The 22,954-nt window shown below is 49.9% G+C and overlaps 1 protein-coding gene across 2 annotated transcripts; it reads left to right on the forward strand.

Moving 5' to 3' along the window:
- Nucleotides 1–342: 342 nt before the first annotated feature.
- On the forward strand, nucleotides 343–19,100 carry GRAP2 (GRB2 related adaptor protein 2). 2 transcript variants are annotated; one of them, XM_082635993.1, is made up of 7 exons: nucleotides 343–546; nucleotides 7,217–7,308; nucleotides 10,311–10,430; nucleotides 14,154–14,322; nucleotides 16,169–16,357; nucleotides 17,577–17,699; nucleotides 18,310–19,100. In XM_082635993.1, exons 1-7 carry the CDS (start codon nucleotides 469–471, stop codon nucleotides 18,490–18,492), a joined length of 954 nt encoding a protein of 317 aa, XP_082492119.1. In that variant the 5' UTR covers nucleotides 343–468; the 3' UTR covers nucleotides 18,493–19,100. The 2 variants fall into 2 exon arrangements, with proteins under 2 accessions (XP_082492119.1, XP_082492118.1); XM_082635992.1 differs by lacking the exon at nucleotides 343–546 and adding an exon at nucleotides 1,599–1,695.
- The last annotated feature ends 3,854 nt before the right edge of the window (nucleotides 19,101–22,954 follow it).

The following is a 22,954-nucleotide window of genomic DNA, read 5'->3' on the forward strand; positions in this document are numbered from 1 at the left end:
CTCTTAAATGATTCAGACGTAAAAGAGAAAATGGCATCTGTCTAATTAACACCGCCTGGCTTAATATAGCTGTCGAGGGACGGCCTCGGGACAGTGTTTACAGAACAGTCTTTCCAGTCCCCCAGGCCTCAAGTTAGAGATGATAGCAAGTCTTCTGTCCTTATCAACCGGAAACAGAGATGCCCCAGAAATGCTTACAGGCCAGGACAGCAAATGCGGATGAAAGGAGAAGGGGAAAGGTGGTTGCTGGCCTTCATTTCCTGCTCCTGGCATCTGGGGATTCAGAGAATGATGCCGGGAAGTGGATCCTAGCAGTTCTTTCTGAAAACAAAAGCCCTCACTGTGTGCCTACACCTTCCTCTCTGGCCTGGAGACCTTGGACCGTCTCCACCAACTGCTAAGACTGCCCTCCTCCTGGCAGAAAGGCACAATGACCACATTATTTCCCTTCCAGCTTCACGTCACAACATGGAAGCCATTGCCAAGTTTGATTTCATGGCCTCAGGAGAGGATGAACTGAGCTTTCACGCTGGAGATGTTCTGAAGGTAAGTGATGCGGGATCCAGGAGAGCCAGGGAGAGTTTAGGTTACTCCGGTTTAGCCACTGAGTTAATCTAACAATCCATCCTTTGTTTCTCAAGAAATACACACAGTTCCTTTCAAAATGTGAAGTTTGCCTCATTCAAAAGGGTTCCTTCTGAGCACCTGTGCACCAACTACCAGGCCGGGTGATGGAAATCCAATTGGCATAAGCCACCATCCTTGTCCTGAGATGCTCGTGGTCTGGAGGGGGAAACAAATCCATCCAAAGGGCTGTCACAGATGGTCTTATCTGAGTGCTCAGGAGCACAGGTGAGGGGACAAGTGATCCCACCTTGAAAAATGGGGTTGTAGGAACGGGTGGCAACATCCGTTGTCAAAGAACACAATGAAGGTGAGTCGGGCTTTTAGCTAAAGCTCAGAGATGGGCAAGCCCAGGCAGAATTAGGTCAGCATTGCGAGTTTCAGCACGGCTGGAGCTTACAGGAGGAAGGTGTGGATGGGGACCCTGGAAAGTCAGCTGCAGGAGATGCGGGTCAACAAAGGCTATGCACGCCCGCCACTCAGGTGTTCCTTACAACTTTTCTTCTGCCCGCACTTGAGTTCTAGTGGCCACTTGCTGAACTGAAGAGGCCTTGGACTTCTCCCACATTTCATGCACCATGCTTACGGACTCTGCATCTTAGCCCCGGTTTTGTGCAAAATAGCATAGGCGGCCTTCAGGAGGCCACTGGGGAATCTCTGGCACCTATGCCCCCCTGCCTGGCCTCAGAGCACCTCGCATACCCTGATCCCCGGTCCTCAGCAACCCATATGGGCCTCCTGAGACTGCCCAGTGGCACTGAGACCACCACTGTCTCTCCACGAAGATAAATGCTTGCTATGGAAAGAACCCTATCATACATGAGAGGGTGACTCGGAAAGTGTCTGTGGAGCACAAACCAGGTGGAATGACGTGGTTTGGAATTTTAATCCCCCAATGTTTATCCCCCTGACTGCTCTCATCTTGCAAGATCTGGTAATGTGGCTGCCAAGAGTACGCCTTCAATGTTGGAACTTCTCAAGGTCAAAATATTGCTTGGGCTGCTGACCCAGGAAAAAGTGACCTTCACTTCCTTGGGATCTTACCAAGGTCACAGAGGTGTCTGCGACGAGGTGAGCAGTCCCTCCCTTCCTTGTGGGGTATTGTGACCATGTGATTATCTACCATTCTCCAGTGTTTTCACCCAAAAGAGAACCTCCCTGGGGGGTTGGGGGCAAGTCCCATCCCTCATCTCCCATTTCAAACAGAACCTACTATCTGGCTTAAATTTTCCCTAGTCCCCAGAAAAGGAAAAAGGAAAAAAAAAAAAAACTTTCCTCAACTCCGCTTCTCTGTTCAGCTCCTAATTTCTTTCATCTCCTCACTGCCAGCACTGGGAAGAGTTCTCTATGCTGGGTGCCTCCACTCCCTCACTTCCTGTTCACGCCACTGGAACCCTCTGGAATCTGTCTTTTACCCCCAACACTCCCTTAAAGTCCACTGGTGATCTCCTCATTGTAAACGCCTGTAGGATTAGACACTGCTAACTGCCCCTCTCCTGTATCTGAATGAAGCTCTGTCCCACACCTAAACACTATTCTCTGCTCTGAATATTTTTCTTTTATCATATCTCCCAAGCAATCCATTCTTCAGTGGAGAGGAGTCTGATGCAATAAAAAGGAGCATGGACTTTGGAGCCAGATAAATCTGAGTCTGAGTCCCAGCCCATTAGCTGTGTGGCCTTGGGTCAGTCACTTGCCCCCTCTGAGCTTCAGTGTCTTCATCTATAAATGGAGGCCATGCCTATCTTGCAGGGTTATAGAAAGGATTAGGGGTAATGGTCCTGGCCCAAATTGGATGCTCAATAAATGATCACAGTATTGTCAATATCACCCAATTCCTGCTGCCTCTGACTGTTCAGACTATTGCTATGTTCCCTTGACTGACCTCATCGCCTCCCGTCTCTTCCTCCTTCATTCTACGTACCAGTCCCAGAAGGATCTTTCCAGAAGATAAATCAGATCATATTACTTCCTTACTCAGAAGTGTTCAGTGGTTCCCCATGACCAGTTGATGGAAATCTAAGCCATCTGGCCCCAGCCTACTGCCCAACCTCATCATGCTCGCGTGTAAGAACATGTACACATACATACACATATACCTACATACATACACACATGCCACACACACACACACATCTTTGCGTATGAAATGCCCCAGGTCACGCTGCAATATACAAACTCTCCTTTTTCAGGCTCTCCCCATATTCTGAATACCCTTCTCTAACACACACATATTTGACCACCTCTACCAGGGAACCCTCACTAACCCTCCCCGCTCCTGACCACCCCGGCAGATTAAATACTCCTCTTCAGCTCCTCCACAGCATTTCACACACACTGTTCAAGGCACTCACACCCTAGCCTCACAGGACAGTTATTTACAAGCAGGCCGAGCTTCGGCTCTCTGCACCCTGAGTACCCACCTCTGCTGCTGCCCTTACCCCGTGCCATCCTGATTGTCCACGCACATGGTGGCTGTTTCACTCCCCAGACCTCTGCGCAGGTTGGGGCCGGGCCTGCCTCAGTGTCCAGAACAACAGAAAGATGATGAATATTCAATGAATGAACGAATGGGTGATCCCTCTGCTGGTGTGAGTGCAGAGCTTTGCCAGGTTCATCTTTGTATATTCCCAGCATCTAACACAAGTCACGGCCCCAGATAGGGGCTCGGTACATACGTCTTGAATTGTTCACTGCGTTTCTGCACACTCATTTAGAATTCCGTCAGAAAGCCAGACCCCTCCTTCTTTTCAAATTCTATCCATTGCAGCCACAGGGGTAAAGAGGAAAGGGGAGGGGGCTTGTCAGCTGAGCCTCACAGAAGGTCTGTATCATGGTGGTCAGTGGGCCTGCCTGTAGGTCTCCACGCACAACTCCATGTACAACCCTCTCCTCCAGAGATGGGTAACAAGCCCCAGGATCCTGGAAATTGTTTTCTTTTCTTTCTTTTTTTTTTTTTTTTGGAAATTGTTTTCAAAGCTAGCTCTTAACTGCCCTGGCAATTCACTCATGGAATGTTCTTTCGTGTTTGGCCTTTAGTGCTAAAAAAACTAAACAGGCATTTTCATTAGAAAGTACACAAAATGTCTCGCTCACCATCAACCGCCCCCTGCACACTTTGAGTTCCCCGGGGCGCAGGCCCCAGCTTGTTCATCTCTGTATTCCCGGCACCTAAGTACAAACAGCAGGTGCTCACTAGATGCTGATCCCAGAATGGCGAACAAGATGCTGGACACAGAACTCTGGCCAAATGACTCGATCCCATTTCTCCTGTGAGAGACACATTCCAAAAGTCAGGGGTTGGATGTTTCGTGTTCATATCAGCCCCTCTGGACCGGCAGCTGCACACAACTCGCAACTTACGTTTCCCACTCGAATCTGCCGGTCATTATTAAAAAATGTCTCTCGACCCAGGCCATCTCTATCTGCTTCTGTAATACGTCTAACACAACCCCGTTTCTTCCTACTAAAACAGCAACCGAAAAGCCCCCAGAGTTAGACCTACGTAATTGACTTCTTCAGCACTTCAGATTTCTGCTATGCCTCTAAGAGCTATAATTTCATCCAATTTTAAAATTCACCCAACCGTACATTTTGTCTTCTTCCCACGTCTAACTTATTCTCAGGCCATGTAACCCAGAAAATGATTCCGGTAGGCAACGTTGTAAGAATTAAGTCACAGCAAAGCTAAGGGTAAAACCTCGTGCGTTTAGGCTGAACTTGCCCAGCTCTGCACGATGGGGAAAAGAGATAGGGGGACGGAGGAGATGGAGAGATGAGAGGAAGAGGAAGTATGGGCCCTGAGCCAACAACGGCAGGAGGAAAACACCTCCCCCCAAAGACTCTTCTTTGCAGAAAATGAGATCTTTTTAAAACCTTGCCTTCTACAACCATAGAAAGCCTATAAATGCGCCTCTCTGGGAACACAATCTCAGGCCGACCAGGCACCAGGTGGTGGGGAAAATGGCTGGCATCGTGGGACAATCTTCGGTTGCTAGAGGGGGTCGATGGGTATGAGCTACGATTACTAAAATTACAGCCGGTTTGGGGTCAGAGAGCTCAGTGCGAAGTGTGGTTCTTACCGTGCAGGATCAATTTCCAAACGGCCTCTTTTACCTCATCCCTGCTCACCCTGGTATTTGACAGCTGCTACCCAAGCCGCACATCGCCTTCCCATGTGACGGGAGAAAGGAATTCCAAAGCCTTTACACTTGGGGGACATGGCACAGAGTGAAATGCCCCCATGTTCCTTATGTGCAGCCAGGCCCTGCTGCTGAGCTCCCTGGCTCTTCCTTTGACCTAGATTTCCCACCTTCCCCACAGGCCCCTCACCACACACGTACCCACACGCCCTTAGTGATACTGACAGTCACATTTGATGTCAGAAACCATAGTTTTCTTTTCTCAGCAATTCTAGAACTCAAACATGGGACACACTTTTATTTCTTCAGAACACATGATTACGTTCAAAACATACACATATAACACTTTAAAGAACTTATAAACCCTTCCGTGTCCTTCAGAGCTGGAGTTATCCCTCATAAGGATAGCACATTTTACAGAATTATATTTAAAAACACAGCCTGTTCTCTCTGAAGGACGTCCAGGTACCAGGGCGCATTTGATCCTTGCATCAGCTCCGTGAGGTGCCGGCCAGTTTTTATTGCCCGCATTTTGCAGATGGTAGTTGACTCGCCTGAGGTCAGACAGCTAGTGACAGGACCAAGCTAGACCCCAGGCCTTCTCATCCCAAACTCAGGAACGATATTAGAAATAGGTCAACCCTGCTTCTCAATTACTTAGCTCTCTTCAGCTCTCTTCCCATCTCTGGGAGGGAGAAACCAGAGGCTTCAAGTCCACCCACTTTTGGATGACTCGACTCCGAAATCTAGCTCCAGCCCCTACTCCGCTGAGCCCCACACATATCTCCAACACTCGCTATGCCTTCCTTCTCAGAGCGTCCCGGGGCAACTTGATTCCCCTAGAGGCGACCTGAAGTCTGTGAGTTTTCCCTCAGACCTGCTCCTCCTCCTGTATTTTCTATTTTAGTAAAGGCATCGCCACCCACTCAGTCTCCCAAGCCAGAAATCCGGAGCCATCCCAGGATCCCCCTTCTCCCTAGGCTCTGCGAAGAGTCAGCAAGTCCTGCCCGTTTGTGCTTCCTGATTCCTCTGAAATCTGTCCTCACCTGTTCTCAGGCCAGATCCCCTTCGTCTCTTGCCTAGATGGCTACACGCGTCTTCCTACACTTCCTCCCCTGACTTTTCCTCCCAATCCATCTTCACGCTCTGATACGTACAGCATGCCGTTCTTAACTCTGATTCTCACTGTGCTACTTCCCTGTTGAAAATCCTTTCATGGCTCCCCATACGTTTCAAGATAAAAATCCAGGCTTTTCAACGTGGGCTACAAGGCCCTGTGCCCCTGGTTTCCCCTCTCTCTACTCCTGGAGTCACAATCTAAACTGCCCCTTGACTGAGGTGTTTTGTCCCCAGAATGCACCTTCCTTCCTCACTCCCCGGAAGTAGTTCTTTTACCATCAGACTTCGCCTGGGTAGCTCCTTTCATTGCCTGGGCAACCCAGATGGCCTCTCCTCCGGGCAACCTTTCCTAGCCATCTTCTGCTTTCCTCTTTATTATTGCATGACATTTTCAGCTACAAGAAACAGAAACTAAAATTGGCTTAAGCGACAACAGAAGATTTATAATTTCTCCTGCAAAGTCCAGAAGTAGGAGGGCTCCTGGGTAGCTAATTCAGCGGCTCCATGACATCGCCAAGTTTCTTCCCATCTTTTTGTTCTGCCATCTTCATTTTGAATTATTGTTGAGTCTGTGCTGCATATTTTAGAAACAGTCTCAGTGGGGGGGGGGGGCGCAAATATTTGTCTTTTGATGGTAAAAGATTTTCTGAAATAACCAGAAGCCACATAGAGCCACGTCTGGAGGGTCATATGAGTAATCAGGGCAGGTGATGACATTTGGGGTCGTGGTTGAGGTAAGACCCCACAGTAATGAGACAGAACTTCTGGTTTTGCCTATGATCTGGGTCTAAAAGAAAGTTTAGAAAAGGCATTCCAGGTATCTTGAGTTATGTCCAAACTCTTTGTGAAAACATGGAGTGCGAAAACCAAGAGTTACTGTTTTCAAAGCTAGCCCCCACCTGATGTTTACGTTTTAATCTGCTGGTGTAAAAAAGGAAGAGCAAATTAAATTGTAAAAGGTTCCTTGTTACCCGGCAGAGAAGGAGAAACTACCTGCCTAGATAAGGAGCTTAAAGTGCTAAGATCTGGGACACGAATCTCCCAGACAGAAGGAGAAAAGGGGTTCAGGGAAGCCCCTGATCCCTGAGTCTGGGAGGTCACACCAGGGTGGGGTCATATGAGTGGGTGGCCCACGTGGACAGAAATAGTTTGGGGTCAAGGGAAGCCAAACTCCAAAGATAAGCCAGCCACTCCCCACTCGAGCGGCTGTGTGGCTTCTTCGGCTTATTTTCCTCTAAATCCCGATGCGCCTTCTTTGCCCTGCAACCCCTTTCTCCCGCTTCTTGGAGTTCTGCCCGCAGCGTCTTTGTCCTTCCTTCTCCTCCCTGTAGATCTTAAGTAACCAAGAGGAGTGGTTCAAGGCGGAGCTTAGGAGCCAAGAAGGATATGTGCCCAAGAATTTTATAGACATCAAGTTTCCTGAGTAAGTATTTCCAGCCTGCTGAGATGGGCCTGCACTACACACTCCCCTTTACTGCAGCAGCCACTAAAATTATCCCGGCACAGCCCAGACGCTGTCAAAAATGGCTGCCTCTGGACAGGGAACCACGCAGTTGAAGGCCAGGGGTGGGAGGGAGATTTGCATTGCACAGCATTCTCGTTTGAATTTTATACCATGGGCAAGAATCACCTATTTTAAGTTTATAAACTAACGGCATGTATAATTGCAACCATGGGGTTTCCAAGAATTCTGGGGGGTCACGGGGTGCACTCTCAGCCACTCCACCTCAACAGCTGCTCCTGCAGGGCTCTTCTCTTTTATCTCCCAACCCACCCTCCATCCCAATCAGGAAGACAAAGCTCTCGGCCTTCCTGAAACCATGTTCGCACCAGTGAGAGAGGTCAGGGAAATTCCCTCCATAAAGAAGAAACGAAAAATTGAGATTGGGTCTCCGTGCGTCTCAAGAATTGACCACAGGAGTGAGATAGAAATCTAACGTTGTGTGAGGGTCAGGGTCTAGCCGAAGAGCAAAGGTTTGTTAGGTATTGGTGACTCTGGTAAGGAACCAGCAGTGACCACTGAACCAACAGAATGACCACTAACCTCAGCCAGGGGGCCCCTGAGGCTGCCCTGTCATCTTCTAGGTGAGCACGGCACACCTGCAGCCCCTCTTCCACCGCGCTCTCAGCGGATGGCCTGGTTTCCAGGAGAGCGGAGGCTCCCAGAAAAGCCCCTCAACCCCACCCGACCTGACACGTTGCATCCACCCACATCCTGCAACTGCGCAGACACTGCCTTTCCTGCAGCTGTTTGAAAGAACCATCTGCGCTTCGAGCAGAAGTTCTCCCCTCTCTCATGCATCAACTTGCCTCCCTCTCTGCCGGATCATTCCTGGCAGCAAACAAAGATGCCACAGTTTCTCCCATCTTACCAAAACCCAAAAAGCGAAACCAAACAGCAAAACCCTTGATCCCAAACCCCCTTCCAGCTACGACTCCACTTCTTCAAAAGAATCGTTATATTTGCTGTCCTAAGGTCCTCTCCTGCCATTCTCCCTGGAACCCACACAACTTCAAGGTCACCGTGAACTGCTGGTCCCAGTGGCCGATCGTAGGCCATCACGTCAGCACTATTCGACGTGGGGAATCTCTCCCTCCCGTGGAAACACTTTCTTCCTTTGGCTTCCAGAACATCCTTCTTCCTGGTTCTCTTCCCGCCTCCCTGGCTGCTCCTTCCCCGGCTCCTTTGCCGGTTTTTCCTCGCCTCTTCCGTCTCCTTTACAGTTAGGATGTCGCCCTCCCAGTGAGACCCCCCCATCACCATATTTTAAATGGCTCCCCCTCCCCATCTCTCCTCTGTTTTCATTTCCTCCACAGCACTTACATCAGCTGACACACTTAATATTCTAATTACTTTGTTGTTTATGGTATGTCTCTCCCCACCGCACTAGAATATAAGAAGTTCCACAAGGGTCCCTGTCTCTGCTGCTCACCACTGTATCTGCTCTATCCCCAGAAGGAGGCTCAGCACACAGTAGATGTTTAATAAAAGCTGATAGCTATGAATGAATAGCTTTTGGAACGATGTGTAATAGGAAAACCTGGCACTCGTTTCATATGCAGTGTGTGGACATTTTTGCAAGTCTTGAGGGAAGTCACTTATCAAATTCCAGATGGAGGACAAGTGTGTATTTTCTAAACAGTCCCCTCACTGTTTGCCGCCTCTTCCGAGATATCTCCTCTGAGGATGGCTGCTGTGGAGGGAGTCCCATTCTCTTCCCCTCCCCGTTACATTTCCTGTGGTGGCCACTCATCAGCACTGTAGGTTTGGATGGCAAACACTCTGGCAAGATCTCCAGGCAGATGACTGGCAGAAACCCTCTGCTTCCGGCCCCTCAGAGCCCAAGCAACCTTCCCCTGCAGTCCCAGGTCTGGAGGAAGGACATTCTTCCACCACCCCTGTCTGTTCAGTTCCTACATTCCAAAGAGCATGGGGAACTGCTCACAGCGGAATCCAAAGCTGTGGCCTGTTGGACCTTCATCTTAAAGGGACACACACACTGGCTTTCCAGGGGTGGCAATTAGAGCAGCCACCTTGGAGCAAAAGGACACCGCCCCACCTTTGGTCGCTGAGGGATTGCAAACACTTGTTCCGCTTCTCTATGGTTGAGAGAGGTTTCTGGCCTCCTGCCCCGTGGCTGTAGCCACTGTTTGACTTGCCCCTGTGCAAGTGTTTGGCCTTTTTCATATACGCTGTACCCCCTGCAGCAATGCTTCCAAAGGCTGCCAGCCTGAAAGAGCAGTTTCTCCTTGGTTTCTTCTTTTCCAGGGTAAAGATTATTGTCCAGCTTGGTTTTTGGGGAGGGCCCAGGAGCTGGCTGTGTAGACGCCTCTCTCTGGCTGCTGCCAGCCTTGCTTATTTCCAAGTGTGCGTGCGGGCCTCCCTGGGTGCCTTGCAGCCTCTGCCAGGCACGGAGCACAGCCGCTCCCGCCCCACGCCACCCAGGGGCCCTGGGCTGTGACTCTCTTTCCCGGCCACCAAGGTCTCAGCCCGGAGCCAGCACCCAATGCCCTGCCCATTGCCCTCAGTGCCCCAAGGGGTCCCTGTCCCTGCAGTTCTTTTCTGGAGACATCCCTCTCACAGCTGCCGGCTGGCAGCCACTCCCCGCGGTGAGTCACTCCCACGCTGTCCCGTTTGGTGCAGTGGCACATTTCCATGATTCAGGATTTCCAAGCAGGAGAGAGACTTCTCCTGGGGGGACGGGACAGGAAGTGCCTCAAGGGGAACACCACTTGCCTCGCCTGCAAACTGCTGGAGTGTTTGTTTAGTTTCAAAAGCACCTGGCCCCTCTTTGGTCTCGGTCTGCTCTCTGCTGAGCAGTCCCCAGCCTCTCTCCCTTTGGGTCATCTCTCCCCTACTTCCTTCCCTCCCTACCATCACTCTGGCATCTCACCAAGATCCTCTGCTTTTATCTCACCTGATAGATGGTTTCACGAAGGCCTCTCACGACACCAGGCAGAGAGCTTGCTGATGGGCAAGGAGGTTGGTTGCTTCATCATCCGGGCCAGCCAGAGCTCCCCGGGGGACTTCTCCATATCCGTCAGGTACCGGCTGTTCCTGACTCCTCCCTGACCTACTAAAGCACTAAAGCAGCAAGGTGACCTCTTGAACATGACCTATTCCTCAGGAGCATGGCGGCCAAGGGGCCCAGGCATCTTATCAACTGTGATGCTGTGCCTTTTCTTTCCATAATACACATACACAACTCCTTAGTTTGTGGCCCAAATTACATGTGCGTTCATCTGCCTCCCCCTCCAGCCCAGGTGCTTCTGGAAAGAGGATTTTTATCAACTTCGTCTCTGTGCCTTTTACAGCACCCTGTACCCAGTAGGTGCTGGATGAGTATCTGTGGAAGGCGTGGGAATGGAGAAGGAAAAGAGAATTCCCAACTGTCCACATCCGCCTTGGGGTTGAGATCTTAACCTTTTCTTTTACTACTGATGCTTATTTGAAGAAGGGTAGAGAAAAATCAAACCCCAAGTCACCGCCATAGGACACATCTGTAGTTGTAAGTGGCTGCACAAAACGAAAGGCTACCTCCGTGCCCCGTAATGCAGCAAAACTGACAGGAACAGAGAAGAACCCAGGAGTCCTGGGGTGGGGGGACTGTGACAGCAAGGTCTCGTTAACGTGCAGCACTCCCGGGAGGAAGTGACTCAGTTTAACACGACACAGCCCCACAAGCAGAAGCCCCAAGTCTGAACACACGGCATGTGGTCAGCGTGTTGGGGATCTCAAGTCACACATCGGACTTGGTGACCACATGTGAAAGTGCAAGAATTATGGTGATGGCAGTACAGGGGTTGGCGCGGCAACCTGTACAGTGAAACCTCACTGTCAAGTTACCTGATGGGAAGTGCTGTCTGGATTCTGCAATATAATCTGAAAGGCGTGCAGCTTTAAGTTCATAAATCCAATCTCGGGTAATAAACGGAGGCCACTTTACTATTTAGAAAGAAAGTGTCCTGTAAGGAATAAGTAGGAAGGACTTAAAAATAATGGGTCAACCATCTGCATGCATTCGTGACCCCAACGTGCTCAAGAATAGCTTGGTCTCCTAAGCAATGCCCTTGCAGGCTGGCTTAAACTCTTCATTTCCCTTAACTAAAGCTTCCTTTTTCACACTTGGGTGATGGTAAATTTTAGCTCAGGCTAATATTGATGTATCACAAATTCTAAACTTGTTAGGTCTTAATTAATGAGATTTTGCTCTATTAATAAATCTTGCAAGTCAAACCTATTTCTTAAGGGCCACAATTCGAGGCAAGACCAAGCAAATTGTTCGACTGAAAGGTGTTTCTCGGTGCCTTTGGTTTGCATGATGTTGCTGAGTCTGGCTTTTTCAGTGAGCAATTAGGGTTTCTAGTTCCTTGATTAAATTGAATTCTACAAAAAACGATCAGCCTTGACATCTGCCACAGTCTTCCCCTGCCGTTGAGGCCATGCAGCTTCTCGTGATGGTGATTATTACTGTAATCAGTATTACGTCTTCTGCAGAAATGTAGTATAATATATTCCAAAGCAGAATCATTTTTATTTATTTATACATCTGCTTTCTGTCATGGGCACAGATAATTAAGAGCTAATTGTAGTTCCATCACTTAGCGTTTGTTAGGGGTCTGAAATACTAGACTTTAGAGTCTGGAGCCCTGAATTACACCCTTTCCCTGCCCCTCTTAGAACTCGAGACAGTGGTCCAGCCACTCTCTCTCCAGCACCCAGATGACCCACTACAGCCCTGACATCCATCCTCTCAGCACATGGGAGTGAAAGGGTTAATGCTTCTCATTCTGAGTTCTTTGACTAAGAGGTGGTGGATGAATAATTGTATCACAAGAATATTTCCTCCTCCTCACCCCGATGTGGGGAGTGATGGCTGTGAGTTGAGCCATGTGGTGCTGCACTGAACAAAGCATATGTGAGTGACCACAGCCAAAAGGGGAAGAGCAAGCAATGATTGCCAAAGCACTGGCTACGACCCCCAAGGTGGTTAAGCAGAGGTCACTGCATGGGTTCACCTGGCTATGAGCAGAGACCCACACAAAAGATGAGAAGGAAGATCAGAATTCCCGTCTCCTGGCTTCCCTTGTGGCACAGTGCTTAAGAATCTGCCTGCCACTGCAGGCACACAGGTTCGAGCCCTGGTCCAGGAAGATCCCATGTGCCGCGGAGCAAATAAGCCCGTGCGCCACAACTACTGAGCCTGTGCTCTAGAGCCCGTGAGCCACAGCTACTGAGCCCGTGTGCCACAACTACTGAAGCCTGCACGCTTAGAACCCGTGCTCTGCAACAAGAGAAGCCACGGCAATGAGAAGCCCACACACCGCAACGAAGAGTAGCCCCCACTCGCTGCAACTAGAGAAAGCCTGCACTCAGCAACCAAAACCCAAAGCAGCCAAAAATAAATAAATAAATAAATAAAATAAGTAAATTTTTTTTTTTTTTTTTTTTTGCGGTATGCGGGCCTCTCACTGTTGTGGCCTCTTCCGTGGCGGAGCACAGGCTCCGGATGCTCAGGCTCAGCAGCCATGGCTCACGGGCCCAGCCACTCCGCGGCATGTGGGATCTTCCCGGACCGGGGCACGAACCCGTGTCCCCTGCATCAGCAGGCAGACTCTCAACCACTGCGCCACCAGGGAAGCCCAAATAAGTAAATTTTTAAAAAAAGAATTCCTGTCCCCTCTGAACACGGACCATGAAATCCATCCCTAAGAACGAGGTATCTTTACTCTTCAACATGCTTTAAGTTTGTGACCTTTCTTCTGCCGTCAGGCAACTGGTATCATTAACGCCAGTTTATTTTTAGACATAAATGTGTATCCATTTGACAAAAAAAACTTGACATTCCAACAAGAATGACTTGGTGATGGAAAAAGGCTAGAGCTATTAGTAAAGGCCCAGTCCCCTCTTTCCAATGAATAAAATCCAATTTCTCCATCCCTGGTACAAACATGCTCCATCACTTGTGAGTCCAGCTGTTGTCAAAGGTGCTGATCTAAAAGAAGTTAGCATGAAAAAATAATAATAATAATAAACAAAAGAAGTTAGCACATGTGCATGGTGTGACAGGCCCAGCTCATTAGACTGGAATCAGAGACCCCAGGTCCTTGTCTCAGCTCTGTCACTCACTCACAGTGACCTTGACAAGGCCCCTCCACCTCTTTGAGGCTCAGCACATTTTTTCCCAAAAGCTCAAAATACTTTGCAACCTTATTTATGCAAAACAAGACCAAGAGATACCCATTATGTAGAGAACAAAGCGTGGCAGATCTCTCAGGGTAGTTTATGGGCTTAAGGGAGCTGGTTCAAACTATTTTCTGTTAACAGACAGGTAACAAGGGCTTGAAAAACTCCTCTCCTCTGAGTCTTGGCAGAGTCCTTAGCCTGGTAAGTTCTCAGGTGTTGCCATGTTTCAAATAAACATTGTAAAAAAAAGTCCTTGACCTTGTAGTCTTTAAAGCACTGGGAACATTTTTTTTATTATAAAAGGTCAGTTCCAGCGTCAGAAGAAAGATTACCTTCTCCTTATGTTAAAAAAAAAAAAAAAAAAAAATCCCCTCTAGCTCAGCCTGTGTCCAGAGCCGTCCCTTCCACAAATCTCCCCCTGGAGTTTGCCTGGGCCAGCCCACCTGCCCAGGAATGGGCCAGCCACCCATACCTATGCTTCCTGTCCAAACAGAACTCCAGCATCCCTGGATTCAGTCAGCCCTGGAGGCAAGGACATGGTCACCGTGTAACAGACAATTTGGATTTGCCTTGATCCCTAGGCATGAGGGTGACGTTCAGCATTTCAAAGTCATGAAAGACAACAAGGGTAATTACTTCCTGTGGACAGAGAAGTTTCCATCCCTCAACAAGCTGGTGGACTACTACAGGACGACCTCCATCTCCAAACAGAAGCAGATCTTTCTGAGGGAGAGGACCCGGGAGGAACAGGTATGCTGCAGGTCCCCACTGGCCCCAGTCCAGAGATTCTGGGCAGCTCGGGTCCTACACGAACCACCAAGACCATGCATCTGACGGGCAGATCCCTGCATATTCTGAAATGCAGAGATCTCAGTTTAAATCCTAGCTTAACACTTCCTAGCTATGTGACTTTGGAAAGTTCTCTAATCCTCAGTTACCTCATCCATTAAAATTGAGATAATAGTGACAGCTACCTCATAGGATGGTGTGAAGGTTAGAGAAGATAATGTATCCCCATTCCTTGCATCATTCCTAATCACGCCACAAGCACTCAGTACACATGGGCTCTTATTATGGATGCTCTTATTTTGTTATTCACAGACGTTACTATGTCACAGTTTTCAGCCTAGCTCAGGAGCCGCCCAAGGATGAAGGGGGGTGGGGGGATGGGGGGCACTATACATGGGGATATTAGAGCCTAGAGTCCAGGACTAACGCAGCAGGTAGAGCTTTGTGACCGAATTTGGCGGTGGGGGAGGGTAGAAGCAGGGCGCATCGGAGGAGGAAACTGGAGGTGGGATTCTTGCTCTTGGAACAGTTTGGGATATGAAGTATAGTTTTAAAGAAAATGCATCCGACAGACCTGGCTTTCGTTAAAACCTGATTTCATTGCAAGAGAAGAAAACTTTCTGAGTATCGGTTTTTCTCATCCATAGAATGGAGAGACTATAATGCCTCCCTCATTGGGCTGTTGTGAGGATAAATGAGACATCATTACAGCCCTTGCCACAGGGTCTGGTCCATAGTCGGCACTAAGGAAATGTTAACTAGCCTCCATAAGTAAATTGACACACACACAATCTACACAATATGTTTCAAAGGAAATAACATGGTTATAGGAGATGGGTATTACAGGAACAAGCATTGACTAGAAGAGTTGAAATCCTAGGGACAGGTTATTTGAAAAGACATTGAGACTTTCAAAGCAACATGTGCTTCAGGGAAGTAAAGAAAACCATCCCTTGCAAGTAATGGGTTGATTTTAAGCCTGAGAAGTTACAATCAAAGGAGGAAAGAGTGTTCCCAAATGCACACAGGAGTTCAGAAAGATAAGCAAAGGTTAAACCCCCACCTTGTAAATTCTTTTAACCAGGAAATGGACAGAGGTATTCATTTATTAGGATGTGCACACAGAGGTGAAAGAGGAAATATAAAAATGCATTAATCTGGATTTAATGAGTTCATTTTGCAAAGTGCTTAGACCAGTGCCTGGCATATACTAAGCCAAGGGCCCTGTGTAATTGTTTGTTAGATAAAAATAACAAGAAAGTGTCTCTGAGTCACGAGGTTGTGGTAGCTTTCAGGAGAAAGATCTTGTTTCTTCCCAACGTGCCCAGCAGCAGGCCTGGTTTCCATGGTGCTGCAGGAGCTTTGCTGTTTCGGTCTCTATCACCAGGCTATAAATGACAGTTCAAAATCATGCAAAGTCAATAGCAGAGCTTATCTGGAGGGTAGGATGTCCAGCAGTGTGGCAACATGCGATAAGGGGGGGGTGGCACTGTGTTGGTAAAATGGAACATTTAAGCTTGATTACACAGAGAAAAACAAGCCCACTAGGAAGGGGCTAGTTGGGTGCCACGTGGAAAGTCTGTGAACCAGAGACTCAAACTCCCCAAACTGGGAGAATCTGATAATGCAGTGGTCGCTTTGAAAATGTAATGGTCTGAACCATCGATTCTCCTTAAGCTGCCCTCACCCCATCAGCTGTTTCTTGGAGCTGTCATGAGCTAAGTCTGGGAACAGCTGCCAGAAGAGTGGGGTAGGACCAGGAGATGCGTGAGGAGGATAGATCCACATCATCTCTGTTCTCTCCCAGGGTCAGCGGGGCAACAGCCTGGACCGGAGGTCCCAGGGAGGCCTACCCCTGAGTGGGACCGTGGGAGAAGAAATCCGGCCTTCGATGAACCGGAAGCTGTCGGATCACCCCCCGCCCCCTCCCTCGCAGTATCCCCCCGCACCACTGCCACCACAGCAGCGGTACCTGCAGCAGCAGCATTTTCATCAGGTATCTGGACAGAATGAAGTGGGGCACAGTGAGGTAGGGAGGAGGACCTGCTCCCCCCCAACCCAGGCTTCAGTCACCTTGTCCCCACTGCCACTTCGTGTATGAAGACTCCCCACAGTACTGGAAACAACCAAGGCAAATAAATGCTGGGGACCTGTTTTGGGTCCAGGACTGTCAGCTGGGGAGGAACGTCCCAGTCCAGGCCAGGCCCCGTCAGCTCTCACTGGGCCCATACAGAAGATCCTGGGCCCCCAGATGGCAGAACTATGGAAACTGCCCTTGGCGAAGAAGTCTCTGTGAATTAAATGGCTCCCTGCTTGAAAACACACACACACACACACACACACACACACACACACACTCTCTTACCCTGAGGACTCAGTGAACAATTGTTTCATTTTCCTATCAGCACAATTCCAAATCTTTTCATGCCCTTTAACCCATCTGGCTGTCAAGATCTACAAGAAAAACAGATTAACACCAGAAATGGATCCTTGCTTATTTATTTATTTATCCTCCCCGCCTTGTCCCAGACAGGATTTTACGTGGCTTGCCCAGAGTGACAATACAGCCAGATAACATCATCCCTGAATTCCGAAGCAGGGCGTACAAAGTCCTTTGTGAGCTGCCCCTACCTGTCTCCCCAGCCCCATCCCCTGCTACCGTGCCACGTGAACATACATTCCGGCAACACTGCACTAACTTTAGTTACCAGAATTTTTCACTGTGTTTTCTCTCATGCTTTTGAGGCTTTTTATATGCTGCCCCCTCTGCCTGAAATGCCCTTTCTTAGTCAGTTCTACTCCTCTTTAAGCTGGAGTTCAAGCATCATCTGCTCCCTGATCACCCAGGCCAACTTAAACACTCTTCTCTATGCTCACTCATCACTTAAAAGTGTATGGTTCCCCCTCTAAACTGATGTTCCACGAAGATGGGGCCTTCTCTTTCCAGCTACATATCCTCATGCTTAAGACAGTACTAGACACATGGTAGGTGCCAGATAAATATTCCTTGGTTGAATGAATGAAATCTGGCATCATCTTCACAATCTAAGTTCTGCTTGCCATCCTTTCCCCTCTCTCCATTATCTGTTGTCCTCAGCAGTAAGTATTCTTGGAGCACTGGCTGTGTCCATGTCATCAGAGCAAGGTGCTGGGGGAGCGTGTGAGGGATGCTTCTGGCGATGTGGTGATGGCTGTTCTGTCACATCTGTTTCTAGGAACGCCGTGGAGGCAGCCTGGACATAAACGACGGGCACTGTGGCATGGGCAACAGCAGCGAAATGAATGCTGCCCTCATGCACCGGAGACACACAGACCCCGTGCAACTCCAAGCAGCCGGGGTATGTGAACTTCCCTCTCTGGGCTCGGTGGAGGAGGCCAAGGGGCCAAGTAGAGAAATGGTTGGTCCTCCACGAGAGACTGTGTGTCAAACTGCGCTCAGAGGTGGTGGGAACCCAGCGAGTGACGGTGGGGCAGGAGTTTCCCGTAGAGCTGATCCCAGCTGGCACCATCCAGCCTGCTGTGCTCAGTTTGGCTTCGGGCCTTGCCCGATCCTCATATTCCCTGACTGCAATTCTAGCAGAGGGAGGCAGAGGGAGATCTGTTGCGCTGGCATCGAGGGCTGTTAGTCTGGGCACACTGCGTTCTGTTTGTCACTTGAAGAAAATAAAAAGACCACCTATTCATGTAGAGAGAGTAGTTCTCAAGGATCCTCTTGGAGCCTTGGAGGATAACATCTCGGTTGCTCAGAGCTGTGCATCCGGGTCTGCTTTCAGTTGCAGTGGGGTTTGAAATGTCTCTGGAGAGCCATCCGTCAGCCTTCAGGGCAGGCAGTTCACAGAGAGCTTTGTCTTGGTACCAGGGCCCGCAGATCCTCTTCCGTGTGCCCGTGGCTCAGAAGGCAGCTCGGCTGGCCCCAGCTCAGCAGGACCTCTCTGTGTTTTCCCCCAGCAGCGAGTGCGGTGGGCCCGGGCGCTGTACGACTTTGAGGCTCTTGAAGATGATGAGCTTGGATTCCACTGCGGAGAGGTGGTTGAGGTCCTGGACAGCTCCAACCCATCCTGGTGGACTGGCCGCCTGCACAACAAGCTGGGCCTCTTCCCTGCCAACTACGTGGCACCCATGATCCGGTGAGGCCCTTCTGGAGGGGTCGAAAGCTTTTGTCTGAAGCTGCCTGCAAGTGATGGAACAAGGAAGAAAATCTGGAACTACACATACATATATATATATGTGTATATATACATATGCACACACATATATATGCCTATGTATCCACACATTTATAATAGTAATTTATTGGCAAGTTAGTTGGTTACTTAGATGATATGAAAGGATCTCAGGTGAAGAATTATATTCATACTTATCTTTCTGCTCCCCTCAGTGGGTGTGCAGAAGGCAGTGGGGGCGCTGGGAAGTGGGAGGCAGGGAAATGACACCGACATGCCTCCTGCCCTTAAGCTGGCACCGCTCCCTCCTCGTCTTGGGAATTCTGACTGAGAGGATCTAAGCGGGATCCACACCTGGTGTTGGAAAAACTGGGTGGGGTTGGACTTGGCGGGGCATGTTCTCCTTTACCTGCCTGTCCTGCTCCCCGCCCCCTCCGAGGGTGTGCGGGGCTGCTGCCCTCCTCTCCCCGCGGGGTGGGCACTGCTGGGTGGAGGATGAAGGCGCAGCTCTGAGCTGGGAGAGGGAGGGGATGGGAGGGGAGGGCTGGAGCAGGGGGCGTCCCCGGGGCCTGGGCCAGACTAGTCCCCTGGCGGATGCTCACCTGAGACCTTCCTCTCCCTCAAGCGAACGTTCCCCAACTAATTCTCTTCCCTGTGGCTGAGGTGGAGAAATGGAGGCCCTGTGAGAACCGAGAACTGGGAAACGGAGTGGTTTTTCACAAATCCCCCACTGGCTTACTTGAGTGTAACATCTGTTTCCCCAGCAACCAAGAAAGCAGCATCCTAGACTCTGTAAAGCGCCCGGAGAAGCCCCGGATGAGAATGGCAGATTTCGGAGCCACTGTTTTATGGTTACAGGGGTGTCTCTTCAGGGCTCTATTTGTTTTCCCTCTTGGTTTCCTGTGTGTTGAAGATGCTTTGCCCAGCAACACAGAGGGAAGCCCACTCCTCAAGGGCACTGCTTAGCGACTGATCGATTGATTGATTGGCCGTGACCCTGGGTGGCAGCTGGCTTTGAGAGAGCTTCCTGTTCTCTCCGACTGTTGGGCCACCGCTGGCACCTCCCCGCCCCACGAGCTGCACCTGGGAAGGAGCCCCATGGCCACTGTCTCTCCTTCACCTCAAAATAGACTCGTGTCTCCCAGGGCTCAGCCTGCGCGCGTGAAGCGCAGATCAGGCTGGCTGGGGAGCAGGGACCCTGGAGAAGGAAGCTCGGTGTCTTAGGGGAACCAGAGCAAACGTGTCCGCCCCCGAGGACATCTAGGAGGGGTGGTGGGCGGGTATACTGAGACCAGAAGGAAAGGGCTCAGGCAGAAGTGTTGGTGAAGGAGCTCCAGGGTTGGGGGCGGGGGGCGGCTGTTGCTTTGTCTTCTTCCCAGCCCTTCCTGCTCTGAGGAGGGACGGGGCAGCCATCACCCAAGGTGATGTAAAAAGAAAGAGGTTCTGACTCAGAAGTAACCGTCAGTGTAACATAGGCTATGGCCTGTTGACTCTGAAATCTGCCATTCTCTGATCCCCATGTCGCCTTTAGAGAAAAAGAGAAAAAGAAAAGACTCTGTGGTGGGTCTTGGGAGGGAAGAGAAAATAGCCTGAGAGGGAATCCAGCGAGTGAGGAGGGGTCTCTGGAAATGAAAGCACAGGAGGGAGAAGGGAGCGGAGACATTTCAAAAGATCCAGGAGCAGCGTGAGAGGCCGAAGGGAGGAAGAGGGACAGGAGGTTGAGTGGGACAGGTGAGGAAGACAGGTGGAGTGACAAGTTGGGGGCAGATGAGGCACAGGCAGGAGGGACAGAGGCCGGTGGGCAGGACAAACCTGGACAGAGAAGACACTGCAGGAACCAAGACAAAAGAACAAAGGCCAAGGAGCCCGGATAAGCTGTTTCGGTGCTGGGTGATGTGAACAGGTTACAGAAAATAAAAGCCAAAGTAATGTTTGATTTTACAGTATTTACAAACCATATGCTTTCAGCGGTCCACGAACTTGGTCCATTTGTCTGATTCTGTGGGAGGACAGAGGGAAACGACTCGGTTCTGGCCTGGGTTTTGTGCCTTGAAACACTCCTCAAGAAAGCAGTAATAAAACAAATGCCTTTGTTTTGCTGGACTGGGTCTGGTGCCTGGGTCACACGCCTCTCTGGCGGAGGGCGGGGGTCACCGGCCTGGAGAAGCTGACCACGCAGTGTGGGCAAAGGTCTCAGAACCCCTGGATGTGGACTTTCTGTTCCACCAGAGTAACTGAGGTGCTCAAACGGCCTCGTCCCTGCTCATCTTTGAGGCTCAATCCAGAAGGAATTGAGAGTCATCCTAACCACCCACAGAGAACAAGGGCCCTCAGGAATCAGACTAAGAGGACAAGGACCACGCGGTCCACACTGTTGGGGAAGGGGAGGCTGACCCTCCTTGGCCTCTGGTGCTGCCCAGGGGAAGTTGCTCCCCACCCAAGGGCATTTCAGCACCAAGGGCGGGTCCCCCCAGGGCCTCTCACCAACCACACAACCAGGAAACAACACATTGTCTCTGAATTCGGTTGAATGAATCACTCTGCGTGATTTGGGGGCCACCTGGAACTTCCAGAGAAAATCTGGTTCCTGTTGGACCAGTTCGGTCTCCCTAACTGCTTGCTGAGGCTCGCAGTACTTCAAATATCTTGTACCTGCCACTGCCCACCCACTTTTTTTTTTTTTTTCCTGTACGCGGGCCTCTCACTGTTGTGGCCTCTCCCGTCGCGGCGCACAGGCTCCAGACGCGCAGGCTCAGTGGCCATGGCTCACGGGCCCAGCCGTTCTGCGGCATGTGGGATCTTCCCGGACTGGGGCACGAACCCACGTCCCCTGCATCGGCAGGCGGACTCTCAACCACTGCGCCACCAGGGAAGCCCTGCCCACCCACTTTTAGATGGCCCTAGGGTGACCTGAGGCAGCGCTTTTCTCAAAATGAACCTGCCTATGAGTTGCCTGGGGAGTGTGTTCAAATGCAGAGTCTGGTTCAGTCCTGCAAGTCTATCAAGCTCTGAGGTGATGTTGCTGGGTCCACAGACCACACCTGAGTAGCAAGGGCAAAGAACTTGGCAGTGAGCTAACTGTCTACGAAAATCTAATTGAATCTCTCTTCTAGGGATATTTAGGCGTTTTTCTCTGTTGCTAACAAGTAGGTCACTTTGGCCGTGGGATAGACAGACATGATTCAGAGCTGTCATAACATCATTTGCGCTTGGCAGCCCAGACTTCTTATTTTAGCATCTTCATCTCCATCTCAAATCAAGAAACTTTAGGGCAAGAGGCATTCAGATGAAATACAGACAGGGATTTCCTAACAGTAATTATTGTAAACACGAGCAGAGGTTACAGAAGTTGTGAAAGCTTTCTCAGGAAATCCTTAAACTCCCATCAGCTACGATCCTGCTTGGAGGCCGGGGGGATAGCCTTGTGACGTCATCAGATCTCGGGTAACTCAAAGCAAAACAGGCCACGTGTGGGACAGACTGGCGTGGTCAAAATATTTGCTGTTTGCTTTGTCTAAAGTTGGCCTGTCTATACCGAGGCAAGAACCTAAGAAAAACCTGTCATCTCAATTCTTCTCTTAAATACTCCTTAGACTCCTCCATTTCTTTCTATAACCACAGCCATGCCACCATCATCTCTCCCTTAGGCAGCTGAATTCACCTCCACCCTTTTCTCCCTGCACGCCCTCTTGTCCCCAGTTCATTCTCCACACATTCTCCAATGTAAATCTGAAGGCACCACTCCCCTGCCCACTGCACTTAGGTTTAAGTTCAAAGTCCTAATGTGGCCCTGTGAGGTGTGGCCCCTCCCTCCCTCCCCATTCTCCTCTGGTTCCTCTCTCCTCCTTGCTTTCATGCCCCTGACCCACTGGCCTTCTTTCAGCCTCCAGATGACCAAGGATTCGTCCCCATACCTTTCACACCTGGAATGCATATCCCTGCTCTTCACCTGGCTCACTCCTGTACATCTCCAGGTCTTGGTTTAACTGTCACTTTCTCAAATTATCCTTTCCTGACCTCTAATCTAAAATAATCCTTCCCGGGATTTCCCTGGTGGTCCAGTGGTTAGGACTCTGTGCTTTCACTGCCGAGGGCCTGGGTTCAATCCCTGGTCGGGGAACTAAGATCCCCCAAACCACGTGCTGCAGCCAAAAAATAATAATAATAATCCTTCCCGTTAGACTATCTCGTGATTCCCAGTACTTTTCCTGAATAGCACATATAAGATGATGGAGCCAGGCTGATTACTATGACTATTAGATGGTAAGCCCCCTGGTGATAGCATTGTCTCTGTTTTGTAAACCACTGTATACCCGGCATCTAGCACGATTCATGGCACACCCAGGTTCAATAAATATTTGTTTAACGAATGAACAAGTGAGAACTGCCTCATCTTACTTATCATTCATTCTGTAACCCAAATGTCCCAG

The sequence above is a fragment of the Mesoplodon mirus genome (assembly GCF_964341445.2).
Source record: "Mesoplodon mirus genome assembly, chromosome: 11".
In the NCBI taxonomy this organism is placed as follows: Eukaryota; Metazoa; Chordata; class Mammalia; order Artiodactyla; family Ziphiidae; genus Mesoplodon; species Mesoplodon mirus.